General features: G+C 41.0%; 1 protein-coding gene and 1 long non-coding RNA gene across 13 annotated transcripts in view; one reads left to right on the top strand and one right to left on the bottom strand.

The window, feature by feature from the left end:
* The window catches only part of LOC140600405 (uncharacterized), an 11,676-nt gene extending 4,213 nt beyond the window's left edge, over nt 1–7,463 (bottom strand). Inside the window, exons 1-3 of one of the 11 annotated variants that reach the window (XR_012003671.1) lie at nt 7,320–7,463; nt 4,564–4,732; nt 1,802–1,923 (exon numbers count right to left, since the gene is read on the bottom strand). This is a non-coding gene — a long non-coding RNA (uncharacterized lncRNA). Of the gene's footprint in view, nt 1–1,801; nt 1,924–4,563; nt 6,038–6,075; nt 6,543–6,562; nt 6,825–7,319 lie in introns of those variants that run through there. The other 10 variants (XR_012003675.1, XR_012003672.1, XR_012003677.1 and 7 more) reach the window with 10 other exon arrangements.
* On the top strand, nt 7,043–26,113 carry C1D (C1D nuclear receptor corepressor). 2 transcript variants are annotated; one of them, XM_072768646.1, is made up of 5 exons: nt 7,043–7,155; nt 20,539–20,686; nt 21,418–21,484; nt 21,799–21,854; nt 24,487–26,113. In XM_072768646.1, exons 2-5 carry the CDS (start codon nt 20,549–20,551, stop codon nt 24,649–24,651), a joined length of 426 nt encoding a protein of 141 aa, XP_072624747.1. In that variant the 5' UTR covers nt 7,043–7,155; nt 20,539–20,548; the 3' UTR covers nt 24,652–26,113. The 2 variants fall into 2 exon arrangements, with proteins under 2 accessions (XP_072624747.1, XP_072624748.1); XM_072768647.1 differs by lacking the exon at nt 7,043–7,155 and adding an exon at nt 7,350–7,550.

Here is a 26,113-nt window from a genome sequence, read left to right as displayed (position 1 = left end):
GCAGCTGGTTTGGCTGGGCTTAGTGGGATAACTGGGTTCTGCTCCACATGACTCTCACTTTCCTCCTGGGCTAATGGACTAGCTGGGTCTATCCTCCTCATTTTGATGGTAGAAGCACAAAGCAAGCCCAGGTTTTCATGCTTCCTCTTGCATCACATACACTATTGCTCCATTGGCCAAAACAAAGCAAGTGGCCAAACTTCTAATCAAAGGGTGAGAAAAGATATCCTACATCCTGATGGGAGGAATAGCAAAGTCACCTGGAAAAAGGCACAGAGACAGAGACGGCTGCAAATGTATTGATCAACCACCAGCTTCTTTCAAGGATTTAGCCGTCTCGTAACGGGGGCCTATGTCACAATGTTGGAAACTCAGTACAGCCTGGGTTTGTAAGGAATACATACAGAAACATTTCAAAGCCTGAAATTGCAAAATACAGCACCTAACTTCTGTCATAAAGTTTAGCAAAAGCAATCAGTAGGGTGGAAATCATGATTTACAGGTTTTATAGACCCGGTTAGCACTTAACTGAATCACACATGCCCACATCACTGATGAGGACTGATTTCTCAGTCTTGGACCACCTAAGAATGCCCTTTCCTTTTATATCCTTGATCGTCATTCCGGAAAATTCAGGTTATTCTTCATGTGGGAATGGCAGGAGGCAGAGGGCTACATGCAATTCAGAGAATGGATTCATTCTGAGTAATAAACGTATTTATTTTCTTCATGCCTATAAACATTGACTTTTTTTGAAGGATGTTATTATGTGGCAAGGTTTCAGGGTATTTTTAAGAGGTATGACAGGAATCAATTTCTTAAATAAGCACTGAATTATCACAGCTACTTTTTTTCCAAATGGATAATTCTAGGGAGGTTTAAAAATCCTGTCTTTACTCCATTTTGTGATGTAAATAATTTAGGATAATAAAGCAGAGTGAGGTGAAGATGAGTGTTATGGTCTGAATTTTTGTGTCTTCCCCAATCATATGCTGAAATCCTAATGCCCAAGGTGATGGTGCTAGAAGCTGGGGCCTTTGGGAGGTGATGAGGTCATGAAGGAGGAGTCCTTATGATGGGATTAGGACTTTTAAACAAGGTCTGAGAAAACTCCCTTCTGCCTTCCCCAAGTGAGAAGACAAGAAGTTGACAGCTTCACCCAACCTTACTGACACCCTGATCTCAGACTTTCAGATTCCATAATTGTGGGAAGTAGTTGTCCATTGTTTATAAGGCACCCAGTCTGTGGCATTTTGTTATGAGAGGACTAGGACAATACGGGAAAAAAAATGTAACTTTTCTGTGTACTTAGCATGACTTATGAGCTGACAACCTAGCTTAAATTTTCCCACCCCACCCGATGTTTCAAATGAATCAAGTACTCACAACACTCAGAAAACAAAACAACAGCAATAACGACCAAAAAAAAAAAAAAAAAAAAAAAGGAAGAAAGAAAGAAAGCACAAAAAAATAGAAGAGGAAGCGGCTTATTTATTTGGGTTAATTAGACAAGCAGTAAAGATAGTGATGGCATCAATTGCTTATCACCTAGACTCTCCTACCCTTGGTTTCAAGATAGAATATTTTTACCATCTGGGCATTGTTCCTCAGGGTGTCATGAAAACACTAATGACTTCCCCTGAACTAGCCTAATTTGCTCCTAAATTCTTGTAATTTCTCTGTTTCTTAGAGCAGGAGTCAAATCAGGCAGAGTTAGATTGCAGATTGTCTTCTGAACTAGCAAGTCAGCCCCAAATGGGGCTGGGCTTACATGCGGGCATTTCCATCCCTCAGTACTTACCTGTCTGAGCACAGCTTACTCTCCATCAGTCCCTCTCCTGCAAGGCTGGAGGATGGAGTGGAGTTCTCAGGGAGCTGAGTGGTAAAGCTGCCTCACTTGCTTGTTTATTCTCAATATCCAGCCTGAGAAGTAGAGAGAGAGTGATTTAGCCACTTTTTGGCTCAATGACTAAGCTAGTCAATGAGATAATCAATTGATCCCATTGATTAACGAACGAGAACAAACTTCCAAACGCTGATGCGGACCCAGTTCACGGTTGTTTTTGTTTTTTTTATAATTTTTTTTAACTTTTATTTATTTATAATAGGCACACAGTGAGAGAGAGAGAGAGGCAGAGACACAGGCAGAGGGAGAAGCAGGCTCCATGCACGGGGAGCCTGACGTGGGATTCGATCCCGGGTCTCCAGGACCACGCCCTGGGCCAAAGGCAGGCGCCAAACTGCTGGGCCACCCAGGGATCCCTCACGGTTGTTTTTGAATTCATGATTTACGAAACAAAGAAACAAAGCTTGCTACTGGAATGTAAACCTTAGTATGGCCTGCACTTTACTTTTCAAAATTGAAGGAGGCGATGGGGATGGCACTGGGCGATATTCTGCACAGTAATATTTCATACGTATAGACCATAACCTGTGGTGTTTTTTTCATCCCGGGTCCTTAAAGGTCACAAACAAGACACGAGTCTTGTAAATAAACCACCCAGAAAGCGAAAGGGCTGCATTTCAGAGAAGGCTCTTCCTCTCTGGTCTCCCATCCATCATGCTTTTGTATCTCCCTCCCTTGCTTCTCCCTCCTTCTCTCTTTTTCTTTTCTAAATTTATAGACATGTTGCAAGAATAATACAATGAACTGTCTCGTATTGTTCACCTAGATTCACCGATTATAAACCAAACACTTGGGGCGCCTGGGTGGCTCAGCTGGTTAAGTGTTCGACTCTTGGTTTTGGCTCAGGTCACAATCTCATGGATCTTGAGATCAAGTCCCACGTTGGGCTCCATGCTCAGCGGGGAGTCAGCTTGAAGATTCTCTCTCTCTAACTCCACCCCCCACTCTCTCTCTCTCAAATGGATAAATCTTTTTTTTTTTAATTTATTTATTTTTTTTATTTTTTATGATAGTCAGAGAGAGAGAGAGAGAGAGAGAGAGAGAGAGGCAGAGACACAGGCAGAGGGAGAAGCAGGCTCCATGCACCGGAAGCCCGATGTGGGATTCGACCCCGGGTCTCCAGGATTGTGCCCTGGGCCAAAGGCAGGCGCCAAACCGCTGCGCTACCCAGGGATCCCTCAAATGGATAAATCTTTAAAAAAAATAAACCAAACACTTTGCCACATCTGATATCTCTCTTCACATGTAATTACTATTATTATTACTATTACTATTTTTTCAGAACTCGTTTTTTTTTTTTTTTTTTTTTTTCAGAACTCTTTGAGAGTAAATTGCAGACAATGTGGCTCTTTACCCCTAATCTAAATATTTTAGCACGCATCTCCTGGGAGTGACAACATTCTCTAACATAATCATAGTGCAATTATCAAATACAACAAACTTAACATAGATTTAATACTATTATTCGATATAAACTCTACATTCAATTTCACCAACTGCCCTGATAATATTCTTTGTAGAGGTCTTTTTTTTTCCTTCATTGATTCTGGATCCGATCCAGGATCACACATTGCCTTTTGCTGTCATGTCTCTCTAGTTTCTCTCTCTCTCTCTCTTTTTTCTTAAGATTTTATTTATTTAATCACGAGAGACACAGAGAGAGAGAGAGAGGGAGGCAGAGACACAGGCAGAGGGAGAAGCAGTCTCCACGTAGGGAGCCCGACGCGGGACTCGATCCCGGGTCTCCAGGATCACGGCCTGGGCCAAAGGTGGCACTAAACTGCTGAGCCACCCGGGCTGCCCTAGTTTCTCAATCTAGGACAGTTTTTTTTTTTTTTTCTTTCATGACAAACATTTCTGAAATAGAGCTTTTTTTTTTTTTTTTTTTCCTTTTTCTTTTTTTTTAAGAATGTCCCTCACTTTGGGTGTGTTTGGTATTTCCTGAGGATCAGATTTCAGATAATACCCTTTCGGCAGGTATAATACATTAAATGATAGTGTGGTCTTAATGCATCATCAAAGAAGGCACGTGATGTCAGTTTGTCCCATTAGTGATGCTAAATAGAACACTTGGTTTTATATCTACCAGATTTAGCCATTGTAAAATCATTTTTACTTTCATAATTAAAAAATAACCTGTGATGAGGTGTTTTAAGGTGGTATAGACGTCCTGCTCTCCATCAAACTTTCACCTAACAGTTTTTGCATCTACTGATGCATCTCACCTGAGTTTATTATTATTATGATGGCTATAAAAATGGTGACTCTTTTGTTATTATCCAGAAGATAGAAAAAAAATTCTATTTAATTATTAATTGGGAGCCTGATTTTGTTATATATAATTTGAATACTAAGACCTAAGAAGTTTCCTAAATTCCACATCAGAATTTTCTATTTCTGTCAACATTAGAATTTTCTAATTTCCTTTTTTTTTTTTTAGTGATAATACTGCATAGTGGTAATTCCTGTAATGAATAATTAATGTTTATTAAATGCTTATGTGCTGGGCACTATAGAAAGCACTTATGGTGGCTCATTTGTCTCACAGTTATTATTAGCTTTATTTTGCCAATGAGAATAGGAAGGATCATGAGAGGTTAAATACCTGGCCTAAGGTCGCATAGTTTGTCCCGAACAGCTAGTTTTGCATCACTCACCGTCGTTTGTGCTGTGAAGTAATCAAATGGGAAGGAATTGCTCTGCCCTGGGAATGTGGTCAGCGCCTTTGCTTCCAGTTCCAAGGCCAGCTCTACTGTTAAATATTGAGTCTCTTTCATTGCAGCCACGAGCTGGAGGATTCAACTAGCACGGAGGTCAATTCAGTCTCTGATGTGAAATAGCAGAACAGAAACTGTGATGTAGCACAAAGCAGTGGTTTTCAAATGCTACCAGGAGGCATTTTTTCCCCTTTTGTGACCAGAGGTTTTGGATGAGTTTCCTTTTTTCTTCTCCCCATTCCCCCACCCCCACCAGTTTTACTGAGATGGAGTTGACCTGCAATACTGTATGCATTTAAGGCATACAGTACAATGGTTTCATATACGCACATCACATATCACAAGTTACAAACGCGAAAATGATGCTCTTCGTTGTTTACAGTAGCCCCCACCTTGTCCTTAGAGAATATGGTCCGAGGCCCAACACCCGCCCCCATGCCTGACACTGCAGATATGCAGTATGTACTGTTTTTTCCTATTCATACGCATCTAAGATAAAGTTTAATCTGGGGACGCCTGGGTGGCTCAGTGGTTGAGCGTCTCCCTTTGGCTCAGGTCGTGATCCCCGGGTCGGGGATCCAGCCTGCTTCTCCCTCTGCCTGTGTCTCTGCCTCTCTCTGTGTCTCTCATGAATAAATAAATAAAATCTTTAAAAAGAAAAAAACAGTTCAATCTGTAAACTAGCCACACTAAGAGATTAGCAGCATTAGCACAATTATAATATTTTTAAATTAAAAAAAAGATTTTATTTATTTAATTGACAGAGAGCAAGAGAGCAGAAGCACGAGGAGTAGCAGAGGGAGAGGGAGAAGCAGGTTCCCTCGCTGAGCAGGGAGCCCAATGCGGGGCTCGATCCCATAACCACGTGGGGCTCAATCCCACCGATGCAGGGCTCGATCCCATAGAGGCGGGGCTCGATCCCATCGATGCAGGGCTCGATGCCATAACCACATGGGGCTCAATCCCATCGATGTGGGGCTCAATCCCATCAATGCGGGCTCGATCCCATGACCATATGGGGCTTGATCCCATAACCGTGGGATCATGACCTGAGCCCAAGGCAGACGCTTAACCCCCTGAGCCACCCGAGCCACCCGGGCGCCCTTATAACAATATATTGTAATGAAAGCTATGTAAATACGGTCTCTCAAAATACCCTACTGGGCTGCGCTGGCCCTTCTGGTGGCGCCACGAAATGGCAAAATTCCCCGGGCGATGAGATGACGTGGCCTGAATGGCGGTAGGGACCTGCCGGCCTACGAATTCATCACAAGAAAGCAGGTGCTTGCAGACCGCGGCTGACCCCGGGTGACACCTGCTGACCCCAGGTGCTGACACCTGCTGACCCCGGGTGCCAACGCGTGCTGACTCCGGGTGACACCTGCTGACCCCGGGTAACACCTGCTGACCCCGGGTAACACCTGCTGACCCCGGGCGCTGACACCTGCTGACCCTGGGTGCCAACGCGTGCTGACTCCGGGTGACACCTGCTGACCCCGGGTGCCGACGCCTGCTGACCCCAGGTGACACCTGCTGACCCCGGTGCCAACGCCTGCTGACCCCGGGTAACACCTGCTGACTCCGGGTGACACCTGCTGACCCCGGGTGCCGACGCCTGCTGACCCCAGGTGACACCTGCTGACCCCGGTGCTGACGCCGGCTGACTCCGGGTAACACCTGCTGACCCTGGGTGCCAACGCGTGCTGACTCCGGGTGACACCTGCTGACCCCAGGTAACACCTGCTGACCCCGGGTGCCGACGCCTGCTGACCCTGGGTGACACCTGCTGACCCCGGGTGACACCTGCTGACCCTGGTGCTGACGCCGGCTGACCCTGGGTGCCAACGCGTGCTGACTCCGGGTGACACCTGCTGACCCCGGGTGCAGACGCTTGCTGACCCTGGGTGACACCTGCTGACCCCGGGTGACCCCTGCTGACCCCGGTGCCGAGGCCGACGCCGAGGCCGAGGCAGGCGAAGGCGCCGAGCGAGAGGCGAGGACAGCAGGTGGCTGCCGGCGAGCAGCGCTTCCCGCCGCAGCCCCACTGCGCGTGTCGAAGCCCAAGTTTTCGCGCAGGGACACGGTAAGGAAGGACCGAGGGCGCCTGCCGCGCTCTGCCTCGTCTCGGGGTCCTCGCCTCGCCGCGCGGCCCGAGCGGGAGTCGGCGCGGAGCCGCGAGCCCTCCCGGCCCCGGAAGGCGGGCTGCGGCCCACGGAGACCCGGCCCCGACGCGGTGCAGGCGGAGGCCGCGGGGGCAAACCGCGCGCGAACGGGGCCCGGCGGCTCACGCGGCTTCCTGCTGCCCGGGCCCGCCCCGCCCCCGCTGACCCCGCTGACCCCGCAGCCCCCGCAGCCCCCGCCCGCCGCCCGCAGGGGCGCCCCTGAGCCGGCGCGGGGCGGGGCGGGGCGAGCCGCCTGACGTCACCACGCGGCGCCGCCCGCCCCGCCCCCGCCGCCCGCGCCGCCGGCGCCTCTTTGACGTCACCGCCGCCCGACTGCTCTTCCCGGAGGCCGGCGCCGGAGGCCCGCGAGGTACGGCCGTTCGGAGCTGGGGCGGGAGTTTCTCTCGTGTTTCTGCACAAGTTCGCCCCCTCGGGGAGCCCCCGCGGCTTTCACACGCCGGCTGGCCGCCAGGAGCGCCCGCACCCCCCCCCGCTCACCTGGGCCCCTCACCGGCGCCCCCTCCCCGGGCTCACCTGGGCCCCTCCCCACTCTCCATCCAGCCTGCAGGTGGTTTGCTGGTTTGTCTGCCGTTTCTCCCTGGTCAGCTCCTCGGGCACCTCGGCAGGGGGAGGAGCCCTGAAGTGACGTCACAGCTGTCAGGGCCCCAGGGCCAGAGCGAACGCCGCGCCCGTGACGTCCACGAGGTCACCTGGTTGATGTATTTTCACGCCTCCGGAGGTCGAGGTGCCTCGGCCGAGGTTCAGGTGCCTTGAACGCGCCTCTGTTGGCCGCGACCCCGTGTCTGCGGGACGCAGGTGTCTGCCCCGCCAGCGAGCTCTGGGCGGCCTGATCCTGTGTCGGGCCGGGAGTCCCTGTGTCCTGACGACGCCGGGTCCCAGGAGTCGGGCAGGCATCTCCCGCTGAGACTCGGGAAGCCGCTTGCGGCTGCTGTTTGGTTGAAAGGTGGAATAACGGGCGTGCGGGCGGGGCTGCATCCCGGGGCCCCATCGCGGGGCGCCCATCGCGGGGGCTCCATCACCGGGGCTCCGTCACCGGACTCCATCCCGGGGCTGCATCCCGGGGCTCCATCCTGGGACGCCCATCCCGGGGCTCCATTCCGGGGCTCCATTCCGGGGCTCCATCGTGGGGCTCCCATCCCGGGGCTGCATCCCGGGGCGCCCATCCCGGGGCTCCATCCCAGGGGCTCCATCACCGGGGCTCCGTCACGGACTCCATCCCGGGGCTGCATCCCGGGGCTCCATCCTGGGACGCCCATCCCGGGGCTCCATCGTGGGGCTCCCATCCCGGGGCTGCATCCCGGGGCGCCCATCCCGGGGCTCCATCCCAGGGGCTCCATCACCGGGGCTCCGTCACCGGACTCCATCCCGGGGCTGCATCCCGGGGCTCCATTCTGGGACGCCCATCCCGGGGCTCCATCCCGGGGCCCCATCGCGAGGTTCCATCACGGGGGCTGCGTCCCGGGGCTCCATCCCAGGGGCTCCATCGCGGGGCGCCCATCGCGGGGGCTCCATCGCGGGGCTCCATCACCGAGGCTCTGTCACCGGACTCCATCCTGGGACTCCCATCGCAGGGGCTCCATACCGGGGCTCCATCCCGGGGCTCCATCGCGGGGCTCCTCCAAGGTGCCACGGGATGCTGTAGCGGCCTTCAGGTGCTGGCGCTGTCTGCGTCCCACTCAGAGGACGCTCTCAAGCGGTTCCTTACAGTTGTCTCAGCCACCGATTCCAAGCACTTGGGCCTTCCATATGTTTTTTTTTTTTTTTCAATATGGGTTTATTTATTTATTTATTCATTCATTCATTCATTCATTCATTCATTCATTCATGATAGAGAGAGAGAGAGGCAGAGACACAGGCAGAGGGAGAAGCAGGCTCCATGCAGGGAGCGGGAGGTGGGAGGTGGGACTGGATCCCGGGACCCAGGGGTCACGCCCTGGGACAAAGGCAGGCGCCCAACTGCTGAGCCACCCAGGGATCCCCACAATATGGTTTTGAATGGTCTACATTGGATCAGGATATTTGATCCTTTTCACTCTAGTAAATTAGTAAACTGTTGCTACCTGCAAATGTACTGACTGGTAATCGAGCCAAGCACTGTTCTAAAAGCTTTACCAATATTATTCATTTCACTTTTACGATAGCCCTATATACTGTTATTATTTTAGAGATGAGACTATTGTAGTAAGCAAATTCCCCGGTTCTGGAAGGTAGTTTTGCCGCTTCATAACTGTAATTTTGAAAACGCTTTGAGGTAAACACTAGCATTAATAACAGAAGTACATTCATTGTATAATTTGATGTAGTTATTCATCTCAATTTTGAACGACCTTTTGTGATTTAGATCTTCTGTTATTGGACTTTGGGATAAATTTGGCTTTTTTGGAGGTCAGCACCTTTAAAAGGAAAAAGTCAATCTTAGGGATTTTACTGTAAGTTTGAAGGAGAATTATAGGTGGCATCGACACGGACTGTCTGCTAAAGGAGCAACATTATTGATAGACTGTTGTGTGTACTTTTCACCATTATTTTCTAAGATAATGCAGTACAAAAGTACAAAAAGGTCATTATGGTAATAGAAATCTAGTGCAGCATCTGCAGATGTCCCTCTAGTTCCAAAAAAATTATAAATTGCATTGTTTTTCTGGCTTAGTTCATAATCATATGTAACTCTACTTAGCATAGGAGTGGAAGTAGCCCTAGAATGTACATTATGGTATATTTTTGTTTTGGATCTATGTGGTGACTTCCTAATATCTTTAAGTACAGACTGATCTCATATTAAGATTCCCCAAGGTTTGTCCCCAGTTTGCTTTCTTTGGTTTTGGACAGGTAGCAAACAGTTACATGTACCTAATATGTGGGAAGACCTTACATTAGTCATGTGCAGATGCAAATGTCATGCAGAGTAAGTCTTGCCTTGAAGGAACAGCATAGAGGATAAGTAACCAGTGGAATGCTCTGGGCAGAGGGGTGTCAGGACCTGATTTAGCTTTTTAACAGTATCACTTTGGCTGCTATGTTAAGAATAGATTGTTGGAGAGTGTGGTAGGCAAAAGCCAAGAGACTAAATAGGAAGGTGTTGTAATAATTCAGTGAGATTATACTGACTTCATAGGGTGAAAAGAAGTGAGTTGCGGTGAGAGGCAGTTCAATTTTGGATGTATTTTGTCGGTAAAGGTAACAGATTTGTTTATGGATTGAACATGGATTGTAAGAGTGAAATAATTGCCAGGATCTGGAGCTCGAGCAACTAGAAGGATGGAATTGCCATGAACTAAGGAGTGAAAAACTAAGGAGCCAGTTTGTGGGGGAAGATTAGAAGTTGCGTTATGACATGTTAGGTTTGAGATGACTGTAAGTCATCCAAGTGGAGATGTCGAGTTACCCAACCTGAAGTTCATTGTGGCGAGGGAGTTCATTGCTGGAAAAGAACATTTGGGAGTTGTCAGTGAACAGATGGTATTTAAAATAGGGAGACTGGAGATAATCACCAAAGAAGTGAATGTACAGAAAAGAAAAGTAGTACAAGACCTGAGTCCTTAGGCATCTTAGCCTTTATAGATTTGGGGAGATGAAGAACCAGGAAAGGAGACAGAATGAATGAATCACTGGTGAGAAACAAGGACTGTTTTGAGAGTCTAGTGTTGTAGGATTCAGGGCTGAATGAATAGTGTGATCATTTTTGTCGAATGCAATGAACAAATGGATCAAGTAAAATGAGGTTTGACACCATCGGATTTATCGAGATACATGAGAAGGAGTATGACTGATGAATATATAATAAGTCTGGAGAACCTTGGGAGCAAAGGAGAGATACTTTTGTTTGGGAGCTATGGAAGCCTTTTGATGCTGGTTTAAATAATTGATGTTTCACTAGGCTCAGAATACAAGGGGTGCAGTGTGAGGATGGGGTACTCCAGCCAGAGGGAAAGGCCTTACTTTTTCCCTTCAAGGCCATACTTCCCAGTCAGTTGTTTTAAGGATGCTTTTGCAAGTCCTTGCTCAGCCATTCCCTCATTCTGGATAGCTATTCTTGCTCTAGGCCTACAGAACACTACTAAAGAAATTCACAGAAGACACGATTTAATGTTAGTTATCCTCAACCAGATCCTTGCTCCGTTCCCTGACAATTCTTTTATTTATCCCTATTCCTCCTAGCACATAATCTACAGTGCCATGTAAATGAATAATGTTTACTGAGCACTTACTACATGCTGGGCACTGAGGATTCGTTTATTTAATAGATACTTATGTAGCATCTATGACATGCTGCTATGATACTTGGAATATACTAATGAGCAAAGACTTGCCCTGTACCAGGCTTACAGTCTAGCGTGGATGGTGGACAATCATCAGATAATCACAGAAATACAAAATTATAACAATGATAGGGAGAAACCAGGATGCCGTGAGACTCTGTAACATGTGGATATGACTTGATCTGAGTGATGAGCGAGCTGGGTTAAGTAGGCAAAAAATGGTGGTGACTGGGAGTCCTCACAATTCTAGGAGTTCTAAGAGAACAAGACTGTAGAGGCGTATGTACCACGAGAATAGGGAGAAAATGGCTAGAAAATTTATGTGTAGAAAAAGGAATCTATTCATATGGTTCTTTGAATATAATAGGGCTAAAGAATGTAAGTTTGAGGGGCACCTGGGTGGCTCAGTGGTTGAGTGTCTGCCTTTAGCTCAGGTTGTGGTCCTGGGATTGAGTCCTGCATCAGGCTCCCTGCAAGGAGCCTGCTTCTCCCTCTGCCTGTGTCTCTGCCTCTCTCTGTGTCTCTGATGAATAAATAAATAATATCTTAAAAAAAAATAATATAGGTTTGATTTTAGCTGCTAAGTTGGGGGAAATGACACTTTATCTGGCATATTTGGGAATAAATTCAAAGTTTCAGATAATTGGAAAAATTATTAAATGTAAATATATATAATTATTATGTTGTATCTATTATTGTTTAAAAATCATAATTCTGAGAGTATGACATAAAATGTGCTCCCTTATCATCCTGCTTTTTGGTTTCCCAGAAGTAGCCATAGTTAGCAGCTACTTTTATATCCTTTAAGACATTTACATGCATATCCAAGTATGCCTCTATACTTTTTTTCTTAAAAACAAGTGGGTTGTATTAGATATGCTGTTCAGTTTTTGTTCACTTAATATATCTCAGGAATTTGTTCTCTACTTCATACTTTTTCACTGCCTCAGAGTATTTTATTGAATGTGACTATATCATAATTTATTTAACCAGTTCCTGTTAATAGGCATGCAGATTGTTCTCTGCTTTCAAGTTTCAGTATTTCAAAGAGTGTTTCCGTAGATGTCCTTGAACATTATCTTGTATGAAAACGTACTCTTTGGGAAGTAAAATTGCTGGGTCAAAGAATTTGAACATACATAATTTTGAAGCACAGTGCCAGATTCCCAGCAACCCCCTTACTTATTTTACACTCCAGTTAATAGTAAATGAGAGGCTGTTTCTCCTCACCTTTGCGCATATTAGATACTATCAATCTTTTTAATTTTTGCTTGTTAGATGAAAAGTGACATCTTGTTTTAGCAATTTATGTTTCTTTGATTATAAGATTGAGTAGCTTTATGTTTATTGGTCATCTGGATTCCTTTATATTTGAGCTCCTGATTTTCTTGTTCTTTTTTATTTTGGATTGTAGATATTCTTTTCATTGTTAATTGATTTGTTGAGGTTCCTTTTTATCTCTCTTTGTGTTGCAAACATTTTCCCTGGTTTTACATGTGACTTTCGACTTGTTTTGTTGGTTTATTTATTCATTTTTGCATGCACACATTTTTAGGAGGGCCAGATAAAGTATAGGGCATCAGAATTTTTTTTAGAACAAAATTTGTGACATTACTGAAATAATCAGACATTCTGAAATGTCAGCCTTTGTTGGAAATGTTAGTAATACAGACCTCATTTGAGGCCACAGTATCTGTTTTGTTTTTATAAGTATTGTTCAGTAACTTACAGATCTGATGAGTGCACTCAGTAACCTAGCTTCCCTTTACCTCCCAATTATACTTGGAATTGAAACGGGAGATAATAGAGCTGCTTAAGTATTCCAGACTGTACTTGATGTTTAGGTGTTACCCAGTTTATGAACTGAGTTAGTTCTAACTATTCTAAACATTAGTTTGTGAGTTAGATATGTAATTTCACTATAGAAATAATGTGCATAGGTTCTTTTTTAAAAAGCTTTATTATTTTGAGAGAGAGAGAGAGAGTGCATGAGCACAATGTGGGAGGAGGGGCAGAGGGAGAGAATCTTTTTAAGCAGACTTCCCGCTTAGAGAGGAGCCCAACTCAGGGCTCTGTCCCACAACCCATGAGATCATGACCTGAGCTGAAATCAAGAGTCAAGACGCTTAACCAGCTGAGCCACCCAGGTGCCCCTGTACATAGGTTCTTACCTCAGCCCTCAACAGTGTAATTAACTCACGAAGGCTAGCTTTCTTTAAAATGCAAATTCAAGATGTCCCATGATTTTGCCCCTATGTACTTAGTATGCATCCTTAGAGGATAGGGATATCATTATATAACTATAATGCCATTTTCATAGCTGAATTCTAATTTCATAGCAAAATTATCAATAATTCTTAATATCATCTAATATATCTGATCCATCTTCAGATTTCTTTGCCTCGAAATTCTTTTTATACTTGATTTGAATCAAGATACAAAGTCTACGTATTCTATTTGCTAGCTCTCCCAAATCTCCTTAATTTCTTCTTCCTCTGCTTCTCCCTTTTCTTAATTTTTCTTCATCCCATTTATTTGTTACAGAAACCAGGTCAATTGTCCAGTAGACTATTTCTCATTTGAGATTTGTCTGTTTGCTTTCTTGTGGTGTTAACTTGTTTCTCCATCCTCTGTATTTCCTATAAAATGGAAGTTAGCTTTAAAGGCTCAGTTAGATTCAGATTCAACTTTTTTTAGGAAGTTGGAAATGCTACAGAGATGGTGCTGTGTACCTCATTATTGCTTCACATCAGGAGATTCATGACATGTTTGTGTCCTATTTTCAGTGATGTGAAGGTTGATCCCTTGGCTTAAGTAGTGACAGTCCCACTCCTGTGTTGTCATCTTTCCATCACCCCTTTATCTGTCAGTGATTGTTGTCTGAATCTATAATTTCATTAGGGGTTGCAAAATAGTGATTTTTAAAAAAATTTATCATTCCTTCACATTTGTTAGCTGGAATTTTAAGTCTGATTTTATTACTTGGGGACCTGACAATCAGGAATAACAAGGCTATTGTGGGGGAAGTTCTGTTGCATCAGAACAACTTGTAATGCCAGGAATATATCTTTTTTTTTTTTTTTTCCCCTGTAGTTCTGGAGGCTTAAAGGAGCATGATGGTCTTTTTGATGTGACAGCTTGGCTAGGCTGCAGTGCCAGATATTCAGTCCAAAACCAATCTAGGTGTTGCTATAAAGGTGTTTGTAGATGTGATTAAAATCTACAAATTAGTTAACTTTAAGATAGGGGCTGTATTCTAGATAATCTGGATGGTTTTGATTCAGTCAGTTGAAAGGCTTTAGAAGCAGAGCTGAGGCTTCCCTGACAAAAAGAAAACTCCACCTGTGGGCAGCAACTTCAGCTTGGAGCTTGCAGTAAGCCCTTCCTTGATAGCCTGCCCTGCAGGGTTTGGAATTAGTCCCCACATTTGCTTAAACCTGTTTCTTACAATAAATCTCTTCATATATATCTCCTGCTGGTTTTGATGCCCCGGGTTAGCCCTGGCTGGTACCAGGAGCAACTCTCCTGATGCTTGTTTTCTAACAAAATGGGTTGGGGAGTGGTGGTAAGGGTCAGAGGACTTACATTGTTTAGGGTGACCATACGATTTATTGCTCAAAGTGGAGCTTCTGAAAGAGAAATGGGGAGCTGAGTAGATGGCCAGCTGAAACTGCAGGTACATCCTGGGATTGTCTTGGGCAGATTGAGACATAGTCATTCTATGTGCCAGGCGCTGGTAATAGAATCTCAGTGTGACACAGGCCCTTCAAGGAGCTTGTAGTCAAAGGCACATCAAGTACATCCACAGACAATACCAGATAGCGTTTTAAGTGATAGGACAGCTTGTAGTTGTGTTTATCCGGACAGAATGGGAGGGTGGCACTCAGAGAATTCTTCACTGGCTAAAGCAAAACGTGATCTTACGTCCAAAAATAAGCAGAGTTTGAACAAAGTTGAAAGAGTGGTTAACGTACAGAAAGCCATGTAGTGAAAGGTTAGAGAATGAGCATGGCATCTCTGGAAAACTGCCATGGTGGCTACAGCCATTGGACTGGAAGAGGGAGGGAATGAAGGAGGAGGTTAGACAAGGGCTACGTTATAACAGGCCTGTGTCCATACTGAGGGGGCGGGGAGCTATTGCAGGATTTTAAGCAGAGGTGTACGATGACTAGAGCATCTTTATAGAAAAATCGTATCTTGAAACTTTCCAAAATTGAGAGTAGAAAAAATTGACAATAGGAAGACTACTCAAAGGCTCTTGAAATGATATAGTCAGTGAGAGTGGAGAAAAGCGTGTGATATAAGGACATTAAGGAGGCCAAATTGATGGGGCTGATTGGAAGGGGTGAGGGTAACCCCTGTGTTCCTGGCTGGATTGATCTCCTTGAAGTAAGAGAACTGAGGGCAGGAGGTAGGGACATGGCTTCTATTCTGCGTGTGATGTTGTGCCCCCCTCCTTTTATGCTTGTATTATGGTTTTTATGACCAGTGAGAGGAGGGGAGTGGCAACAATATCCTGTAGGGCTTGCGAGCAGAGTCCTCCCATCTGTGCTTTAGTCTTAGCTTGACCATAGGGATGGAAGAGACAGATTTTCTCATGTGCTCTTCTACCCCCACCTTTGCTTGCTGGTACTTGAGAAGGAGCAGTTTGAAAGGTGAGAAGCACCTGTAGACCTTGGGAGGGGGTAAAGAGCAGAGGAGATGGAGTTCTTTTCTTCTTTCCCTTCTTTGGACATTTCACCATATGAAATAGGCAAGTTATTGAACCTCCAGTAAATGAGTACTTAGAATAGTGCCTGGCTCATAGGCAGTGATTTTCAAATGTTTGCTATTGCTGCTAATACCATACATTTCAGGGCTTTATCCTGGGATCTGAGTAGCAAAGGAACAGAGGTTTCTGCAGTTTTCTCCTTGTAGCTTTTCCTGTGAAAGGAACACATATTTAGGAACTATCTATATAAAATGTTAGAAAAAAATCATATGAATTGGAGGGAATTTCTAATAATAGAAGAACTATTATTTTGTAGTTTGCTTTGCCTTTATTTTTTTAGTTAGGAAAAAGGCAAGTGTTTCAGTTTGTATTTAATGAGGATAATTATTCTTACTGCTTTGCTTTCAGTGTTCACCCTAACCCATTTTAACAATAAATAACTACTTGTTTATTGGGGCTTAGGGACCAGGAATAATTGCAGGAAAAATCCCCATCATGATTCTGGGGAGGAAAAATATTTTCAAATAGAAAAGTTGATGAAAAAAATACACGTTTATATAAAGGCTTTACTATTTTTTTTATATTTGCAATATTTGTTAAAAGCCAAAATACATTGTTAAAATATGCTTTCATTTGAATTTAATGATTGTTTATTTTTTACTATGATTTTAGTACATGTTTTTTGAAATAATAAAATTTAGGGGTGCCTTGGTGGCTCAGTGATGATCTCAGGGTTGTGAGATCGAGTGTCACTTTGGCTCAGCGCTGGGTATGGAGCCTGCTTAAGATTCTCTCCCTCTCTCTCCCTCTGCCCCCATGTCCTGCTGGCCGTGCATGTTCTCTCTCTCTCTTAAAAAAAACAAAAACAAAAAACAAAATGAGTCTGCTTTGATCTTATTCCCTAATCCTTACCCGTTCTCAAAGAGAATGTCTCTTTTTTATATATCTCCCTCCAGGCTTTTTTCTACAGATCTTCATTTATACAGATTTTTAAAAACAGTGACATGTTGGATGCACATTGTTTTATACCCAATGTTCTATCAGTTTTTTCACCATTTCTCATTGTGTGTTACTACATAAAGATTTACTTGTTTTTAATATTTCGATGGATGTGTTGTAATTCATTTACCTGTTTCCCTATTGATGAATATTTAGATTAGTCTTTCCAGTATTTTGTTAGTTTTTTTCATTCAACAAATGTTTATTGACTGTCAGACAGTGCTAGGGAACAAAACACACAAATTTCTGCTCTCCTATGATTACATTCTTTTGGAGGTGGCCAGACAGTAAATGAATAAAATAAATATGTCAGGTGCTACTGAGCGCTGAGGCCATTTAGGTTATTGCAATAATCTGGGCAAGATACGGTGATAGCTTGGACTGGCTTGGACGAGGGTGGCAGCAATGGAGGTGATAGGACATGGTTGGATTCTAAATATGTCTTAAAGATGGGGTGAGAGAGAAGAGTCAAGGCCCATTCTGTAATTTCAGGTCTGAACGGTTGGAAAAGTGGAGTTGGAAAGACTATAGCAGGCAAGATTTTGGTGTGGGCACATTACATTTGAGAATCTATTAACAACCAGCCAGAGGTATTAAGTAAGTAAGCAGTTGGAAATGTGATTTGAAGTTCAATAGGGAGGTCGGGGTTGGAAATAAAGACTTGGGAGTCACGGAGGGAGTAAATTAGAGGGGAAAAAAGAATCAAGGAGAGCCCGTGGGCATATCAAGGATACGAGGCTGAGAATATGAGAACGATGGCACAAGAGACCAAGAAAGCAGCCATGAGGTAGGAGGGAAACTAAGAAAATGTGATGCCCTGGAAACTAAAGGAAGGGAGTGAACGATGTCAAGTGATGAGAACAGAATTGACCGTAGAATTTAATAGTGTAGCTGTGTGGGCGACCTTGACGAACAATTTTGAGTGAGGAGGAGGGGACCTGATTGTAGCCGGTTCAAGAAAAGATGGAGGGAGAATTGAGACTGTTAGTGTAAGCACTTCTTTCAAGGGTTGGAAAATGGGGCTTTCGCTGGAGGGAATATGAAGTCAAGATGTTTCTTTTGTTGTCAAAGATGGAGAAATAAAATGTGGTAAGCTTATGGTTAATGATAGAGCAGAGGGAAAAATTGATGCAAGAGAAAGTGGGAGAGATTGAGAGAAGAGTTCAAGTTGTCCATTTTAATAAATTTGTATGTATGTATACAAGGATTCCTGTAAGCTAGATTCTTTTTTTATGATAGTCACAGAGAGAGAGAGAGAGAGAGAGAGAGGCAGAGACACAGGCAGAGGGAGAAGCAGGCTCCATGCACCGGGAGCCCGACGTGGGATTCGATCCCGGGTCTCTAGGATCACGCCCTGGGCCAAAGGCAGGCGCCAAACCGCTGTGCCACCCAGGGATCCCCCTGTAAGCTAGATTCTTAAAAGGACTTCCTGAGTCAAAGAGTATGTAAATTTTAAGAAATCTGTATTCCACCTTCATTGTATACGCTTGCTGACATTGAACTTTAATAATCTTTATGAAATAGGTATCTCAGTTTTTCATCTTTTTCTGTGTTCTTAAACAATTAAATACTGTAAGAATTACCTGTTTCTTAAAGGTTTGAAAGAAATTACCTATATCTTCTAGGCTTGGAGCCTTTTTGGAGCATAGTTCTTTGACCTTAAATTTTTTGACCTAAAATTTTTTGTCTTTGGTTACTGAACTATTTGGTGTATGTACTTCTTTTTAGGTTAATTTTGGTAATTGTTTTTTTTCCCCCAGCACCTCATTCTTTTCGTCCAGATTTTCAAATTTATTGGCTTAAAATTCTACATAAAAAGAAGAAATACTAAATCTTCTCTGTGTTTGCAGTATATCCCTTGTACTTATACCTTTATCTGGGCAGCAGATGCTGGAGCGTTTCCAAAATCTAGAGATTTTGGTTTGACTGTTTTCAGCCTTCATAGCCCAGCTCTTAATGCCCTTCATCTTGGAGTTATTCATACATTCTCCTTCCCTTTGGGGGGATTGCAGGCTCCTTGGCTCTCTTTCCTATCACTCTGATCCCCTTTGCTCTTTAGCTTACAGAAATTTGTGCTGTCGAGGTCTGCCGATGGATACGTGCCCTTTTTGGTTTCCAACATTACTATGGCCTCTTTTTTTTTTTTTTTTTCTTCAATTTCTTCTGTCATTTTGGAGAGATTTTGAGAGAGATGAGAGGCAAATACATACTCTTAGTTAGATTTTTGAAATAGAGAGTCACGGTTCTTCCTGTGTGGTTTTATCAGAGTCCTTTATTCAGTTGCTGGTTGCACAGTAGTTTGATAGTAATTTTACAGCCCAAGCAGTGATAGTCAGATGGACTTCACTATTTTTCCTTTTTTAAAATGAAACCAGATGTTTTAGCAGAATATACTTGTTGAATAGAAATGATACATTGTCAATAAATATTCCAGTAGTACTTTTTAAAGTTAAGTGACGTCATAACATTTAGAACTATAAGGGACTTTACAGATCATTAGACCAACTACCTTATTTTATGGATGAAATATTTGAGGCCCTGAGATTTTCAGTGATTGATCAGGTGACAAAGTCAGTGTGATCAAGCAAGACTTTCGAAAGTCCATGTCTCTTTCCTTCAATTCTACTATGGTATTTTATATATTCTTGGTTGTTCTACTTAGCTTTGAAATGAAAGAGGTATTTTCAGCTAATATTTGTTTTTCAAACCTACAGATGGTATATATGTTTTGGCTTGGAATTGCTTCTGAAAATTTGGCCTTAGATATCATATTAAATATGTTACTGTGGATTTTGTTTTTTCTCACATAGACGTTAAGTATAATGATATAAGTGTGAATTTTAAAAGAATATGCTGTCAAGATATACTGTAGCCTAAATGAAAATCATATAGTTTACTTCTCCCCAGTTTCCTCTTTTCTGCTGGTAGACTTTGATTTGTGCACTCTCTAAATTTGTTATTAATATTTTAAAAGGGGCTTAAAGAATATATATAAATGTAAATAGAGCTTAAAAATCATTTTAGTGATAGTCATAAGCTGTTTCAGACCTAGGTTTTCTAATTTTTTTAGTTTAATATACCATGCTGCTAGATCAACACCTAAATTTAGAAGGGCCAGAATACATAAGTTTTTCAACAAAAGAACTTACTATTTTTTCAGCAATTATAGAGGATAGGATATACTCATACTTTCATACCTTTCTTGTTTTTTTTGTTTTTTTAAAGATTTTATTTCTTCATTCATTCATTCATGAGAGACACAGAGAGAGAGGCAGAGACACAGACAGAGGGAGAAGCAGGCTCCATGCAGGGAGCCCAATGTGGGACTGGATCCCAGGACCCCAGGATCACTCCCTGGGCCGAATGCAGATGCTAAACCACTGAGCCACCTAGGGATCCCCCCCTTTGCTTAATCTTTAACTTCAACAAAAAGGATTTTCTTTTTGAAAGTTTTTTTAAATGTAAGATTTTTATTACTGATAATCCATATTTGGTCTTTTGTTCTTGAAAAACATTGAGGCTCTGATATGTGTCGCATTAGTGAATGGTGGGTTCTCTTCTTCCCCTACCACCTCAAACAGATTGAAGAGGGGAGGTTTGAATATAGTTGCTCTAGAATTATATTCTAAGATTTGTTTAATTATCTTCAGGTTTTAACTCTTTTATAACTTTTTAATACATGTTATAACTTGTTGATTTTGTTTTTGTAAACTTAAAGAGAAGTCTGTCTCCCACAAATTCTAAGAATTTAATTTTTTTCCAGTTGGTTAATAATGGCAAGTGAAGAAATTAATGAAGACTATCCAGTAGAAATTCATGAGTATTTATCAACATTTGAGAATTCCATTGGTGCTGTGGATGAGATGCTGAAGACCATGATGTCTGTTTCTAGAAATGAGTTGTTGCAGAAGGTATTTTAAAAATGCAGTTTCTAAAAATGTAATTTGTAAAACAGTGCTGTGTTATGAAAATATACAGAAGAAGACATAGTTTAATGACATACGCTCCTTTCCCCCTTAATTTCAATTTTATAAGTGGGTATTTTTAGGGGGTGAAAAACAAACAACTCTAACTATATTTTGACTGGTTTTTGAGAAAAAAGGAGCACTCACAACATTCTTTTTGACGGATTCTATCTTTGACCTTCTAAATATTACAATGATGTTATCAGGGTTTCTGGAAACCCTATAGGACAAAAAGAGTAAATTGACTTTGACAGTCTAAAACAAATCTCATTATGTTTCTTCTGTCTTTGGTATTGCCTAAGCATTTTAGCCTGCCTCTTATACATAAATGCATCATGTACAATGTTTATATTGATAAATTACTTTTGACATACAAAGCCCAGATCGTAACTCCTGAAATTAAAATAATTGAAGAGAATTTTTCTTGGGTTATACACATTCCTTGTCTAACTAAAGATGATACCCTGAAGTGAAAATTTGTGGGCAAAATTCACCCGTTAACAAAACTACTTCTTTTTGCAAATTATTTCAACATCACTTGGTTATTGGATTTTAGGACGTGAAAGAAACGTCTCTTTGATGTATTGGTAAAGTTTAAAATAATGTGATGGTGCTCAAAGTTTGTGTGTATTTTCTTTCTCTCTCTCTCTCTCTCTCTCTCTCTCTTTTTTAAATAGTTGGACCCTCTTGAACAAGCCAAAGTGGATTTAGTTTCTGCTTACACATTGAATTCAATGTTTTGGGGTATGTATGTTCATTTGGAGTTAATTAGAAAGCATATTATTTATTGTGTCAAAGGTAATTTATTTTTTAAATGCTAGCAATTTATATTTAGTTATACATTATGGCAATTTTAATAGTTATTTATTTCTTTTAAGTGAGAATACCAGATGTCCATGAGCCACATAAACATTTAATATTACACAGAAGTTGAATAATTTAAGATTTAAGAAATCATTTTTTTGGTGATATTTCTTTTTTTATAACTAGAGTTTCTTTATTTAATGCTCTCAATTAATATATATGCCATTTTATTCCATGAAATCTTTGTCTTGTAGTTTATTTGGCAACTCAGGGAGTTAATCCTAAGGAACATCCAGTAAAGCAGGAATTGGTAAGATTGCAGTGGATTTCTTTTTATTTGACTATCTGTTTGTTGTGGTATTCCTGAAGTCAGAGTCACAGTACCTTTATCATACTAGTTATGGAGAACAGCATTATTTAGAGTCCAAATTAGGAAAGTGAGCCAGATTTCATCATGTCTTTAGTTTTTCTTTTCCTTTGTCAGAGAAATGGTGTTCCATATATTATATAAATCTCTGGATGGGAAAATGTTACAATTCAAGTAATTATTTATAACTTCCATATTATTTTTTCTATAAATTCTTGAAATCCTGTTCATCCCTACAACTGCCTTTTTTTTTAAAAAAAAAAACTCTTACACAATTCTTAAAAGTATATTCTAGTTGATTTACTAGCAAAGACGGGAAAGTTTCTCCCCCACCTTTTCAATTCTTCCATTAATTCATTTTCTCAGCAGTAAAGAATCCAGTTCAGCAACAAAGCTAAAAGCTTTTTTGGCACCAGTTGTATGTGTACTGTCCAGTAATTCTGCATTAGTGACATATTTACAACCTGTAATAAATCTTCTAGGTTTGTCTTTGTATTCCATTTAGATGTATAAGTACAGTATATAAGGTCTAGTATCTTGGAGTTTTTGCTGACTTCAAAAGTTAAATCATTCAATATGAAGGAAAAAATTAGAAATCTAACTTATGGTTACCTTCTTGACTTGGCCTTATGAATAAGAATATTAATAAATTCTTTGTTTATAAGATATAAGGTAAATATGTGAAATATGCTTGACATTGTAGTAGTGTTCTCAAGTCTTATGGTGGCTGATATGTATGTTATTTAAATTTAGTAGAATATTTGGTCATTTATTTACAAAAAAATGAGTAAACCAGTTTTATAAATATATGGATTAAGGCATTTTCTTCTTTGAAAGCTCTTGGGGGAAAACAAATTTATTTTTAAATACAGAAATTGTAAAAAATACTTCAAGCAAAAATGTAAAACAACATGAGGCACAGATCTTGATTGACCAGTGATACTGACTTTAAAACCTTAAGAAGTGTGCCCTGTATCATCTGTTTTAAACTTTCTAATATGGACTTTACATTTATAAAGTTTCTCATTTTTCCTTTAATACAAAGTTATTTGGAGTTTCTTAACACTTGATTCTGTCATTGGAAATGGATAAAATCATCATCTGTCTTTTTTCTGTGTCAGAACCCACTTTATAGAGGAGTACATTCGTATTCTGGATTATGGTTGGCACATAAAAAGCACATATAAACCTATTCCCCTTTTCTGACCTTGACAGACATCACTAATTGATCACAGAGTTACTGTGTGAGAGGAAATCTATTTATCATATATATTATGAGTGGGGAAAGGCATTGAAAATAGTTTATTTATTCGACAAATAATTGAATGCCTATTAGAAGCTGGGCATTATATCCAAGTGAGATGATTCCTCTGTGAATAAAGCTGATAAATACTGCTGCCCTTGTGGCAGATGCCAGGCTACCTAGTGGAGGGAGACAAGCAATTAACATAAACAAATAATAAATGTATATAGATGTATAGTATGTTAGAAAGTTATATGTTATGGGAAAAAAATAGCATAGGATGAGAGGGGTTGGAGTGCTTGAGTAGGATTGCCATTTTAAGTGGTAAAGGCAGGACCTATGAACAAGGTTAACGTTTGAGCCAACTGGCAGGGAAAGAGGGAGTGGCTGTGGAGATATTTGAGGAAGATCATTCCAAGCAAGGCTGGTGGGGGTAGGGGGGGAGGTTGTGTTGGAAGGACTCGGGCTTTTACTCTAAGGGAAGTAGAAAGCCATGAGTGGATTTTGAGCAGAGCTGTCAGCCTTTCACAATTAAGTTCTATGGGTCTGCATTTTTCTGTGTATTTTTCTGTAACTATTTTGATTATTTTAATGAAACTTGCTTTTGTCAGTGATCAATCATTTACTATGCTATTTTATGGCTCTCATCCCTTTTATTTCTCTAGTCAAAGTATAAAAAAGCCCTTTATTTTGATTAATGGTCTCAGAAGATTTGAAGTGGTATGGCAACCTATTATGTTTCTCACCCAAAGGCTGATTAGAACTGTATATTTCATTAGAAAGTATCATGTGCTTATCGATCAAAACTATGAAGTTCAAAAAAAAATTTTGTATTTTCATTTTGCTTATTTTAATTGTGATACTAGAAGGTAAAATTTAAAAAATAGTTAAGTGCTACTACTTCCATTTCCTGTTTAGAAAAATTCCAAGAGTTTAATTTGTATGTTGCATACAAGTATACGAAAGCTCTAGTTTAGATTATCGACTTCAGATACAGAAGAGTTAACTATGTGGACTTAGGTTAATGTTAAAATAAAAAATGTATAACCACATGTAAACAATTCAGTGTTTATCTGTGTAGTGATGTCTTAGTATTGTTCTTCCTCTTTTGAAATACTCCAAACACTTCTGAAATGACTTTTTAATGTCTATTCCCCCCAGACTATGAGCTCCAGGAGAGCATGGAGCATGTTTATCCTGTTCACTAGCACCACTCAATAGGCAATAAATATCTATCTGTTGAATTTAACTGAGGTATAGTATAATAAAACTTAGTGGTGGTGAACGGCTTAGTAAATCTGTTGCTTTTTTTTTTTTTTTTTAATCTTTAAGGAAAGAATCAGAGTATACATGAACAGAGTCAAGGAAATAACAGACAAGAAAAAGGCCGGCAAGCTGGACAAAGGTGCAGCTTCAAGATTTGTGAAAAATGCCCTTTGGGAACCAAAGCCTAAAAATTCATCCAAAGTTGCCAATAAAGGAAAAAGTAAAAATTAACCTTTTGGTTTTGATGTACACATATTGAAAAAGTACATCATTTTTATTGTTTTCCACACAATAGATGACTCTGTGGCAATGCAAGGTTTAAATGTATTCCTTATTGAATTCATATGTAAAATTTACATTTTAAATTTGTAATGCTAAATATTCTTTTCCCTAGAAAGATTAAGTTATCTTTATTGATTTTCCTGTGGAGCACTATGAGGTTTTTAACACTGTGATATATTTTATATTTATAGTTTATCATCTCTCTTGACAAGATTCTTATTTCCTTATACAGGTCAATCTTTCAAGTACCATTTTATAAGCAACTATGAAATTTAAGTTAAATGTTCTTTGTAAACATTTGTCTATTTTAAATGAATAATGACTTTATGAAGTATGCTATTTGAAGGCTAAAGTTATAAATACATCTGTTTTCACTATATAATATTAAGAAAGAAATGACTTAAATGTCCATTTTTTTCTAAGTAGCTACTTCATCATGTTTTCATGATTTGGGGAATTATTGCTTTTTTTGATATTCAAAGTGTGAAATTAAGACTTTAGGGTTATATTTTAGTTCTTGGCAATTTGCCTCTATGTCCCATTTAAAGTAAAATATATTCTCATTAGCTTTAGATGGGAAACGAGGCTGTATATTGATGACTGAATTTTGGCTTCATATACCCTGTCAATAAAGACTGTAAAGGTTGTATAGCTGACTGTTTATTTTTCTCCTTTGTGTAAATTTGCTCTTGAAATTAGGAAGTTAGTTTTTAGAAATCATTAGGAATAGAGAAATTCATGAGTTTTTGTTGCTTATGCATCATTCCCATAGACCTCTTGGTCTAATCTTTTCAGATCTTTTGATTACATATTTTTGAGGTGATATCAAGTACATACAAGTTTTTTGAAATAACTTTCTATGTTTATGTAATGCCAACCACTTAAGGAGAGGACAAGTCCAGAGGATATCATATTGTGTTTATATTCTTATTTTTCTGGAATATTTGTTCCAGAGAATTCTGTGTGTCAGAAAATTTTTTTAGTGTCTGAGTCCTTGAATTTTAATTATATGCTTTTAATGCTTTCAGTCTTTGAATCCACATCATTATGTATAGGAATGCCAACTACAGTAAAGTACTTTAATTTTTGAAAAAGAAGTTGTTAAAATTTTCTGTGTGATTAATTCTTCATAAGTAACCTTGAATAAATGGATTTCTTGATTTATGGTAGAAGATATTGGAAATGGTCTTAAAATGTAATGGATTTTGTAAAGCACGTTGAACTCTTTTTATGACACATGAAGAGGAAGTCACTGATAGATGCAGAGAGTCTTCTGGCTCAGATGTCAGACCATTTTTGAAGTAGAAGAACGTTTATAATTATTTCATTCCTTTTTTCAGCCTCATCCTCTCAAATTTCTAGCTTTTTTAAAAAGTAACTTCATGAGACAAATAAAGGTTGTTATGAGCAA

The sequence above is a fragment of the Canis lupus genome, chromosome 11 (assembly GCF_048164855.1).
Source record: "Canis lupus baileyi chromosome 11, mCanLup2.hap1, whole genome shotgun sequence".
Classification (NCBI taxonomy): domain Eukaryota; kingdom Metazoa; phylum Chordata; class Mammalia; order Carnivora; family Canidae; genus Canis; species Canis lupus.
This window is presented reverse-complemented; position numbering and strand designations above follow the sequence as displayed.

What these genes read in the sequence shown, in the direction of transcription:
- C1D (XM_072768646.1), top strand. Translation starts at nt 20,549, where the DNA reads ATGGCAAGTGAAGAAATTAATGAAGACTATCCAGTAGAAATTCATGAG. An exon ending in GAAATGAGTTGTTGCAGAAG is followed by an intron (nt 20,687 to 21,417) that starts GTATTTTAAAAA and finishes TTTTTTAAATAG; the next exon opens with TTGGACCCTCTTGAACAAGC. An exon ending in ATTGAATTCAATGTTTTGGG is followed by an intron (nt 21,485 to 21,798) that starts GTATGTATGTTC and finishes TTTGTCTTGTAG; the next exon opens with TTTATTTGGCAACTCAGGGA.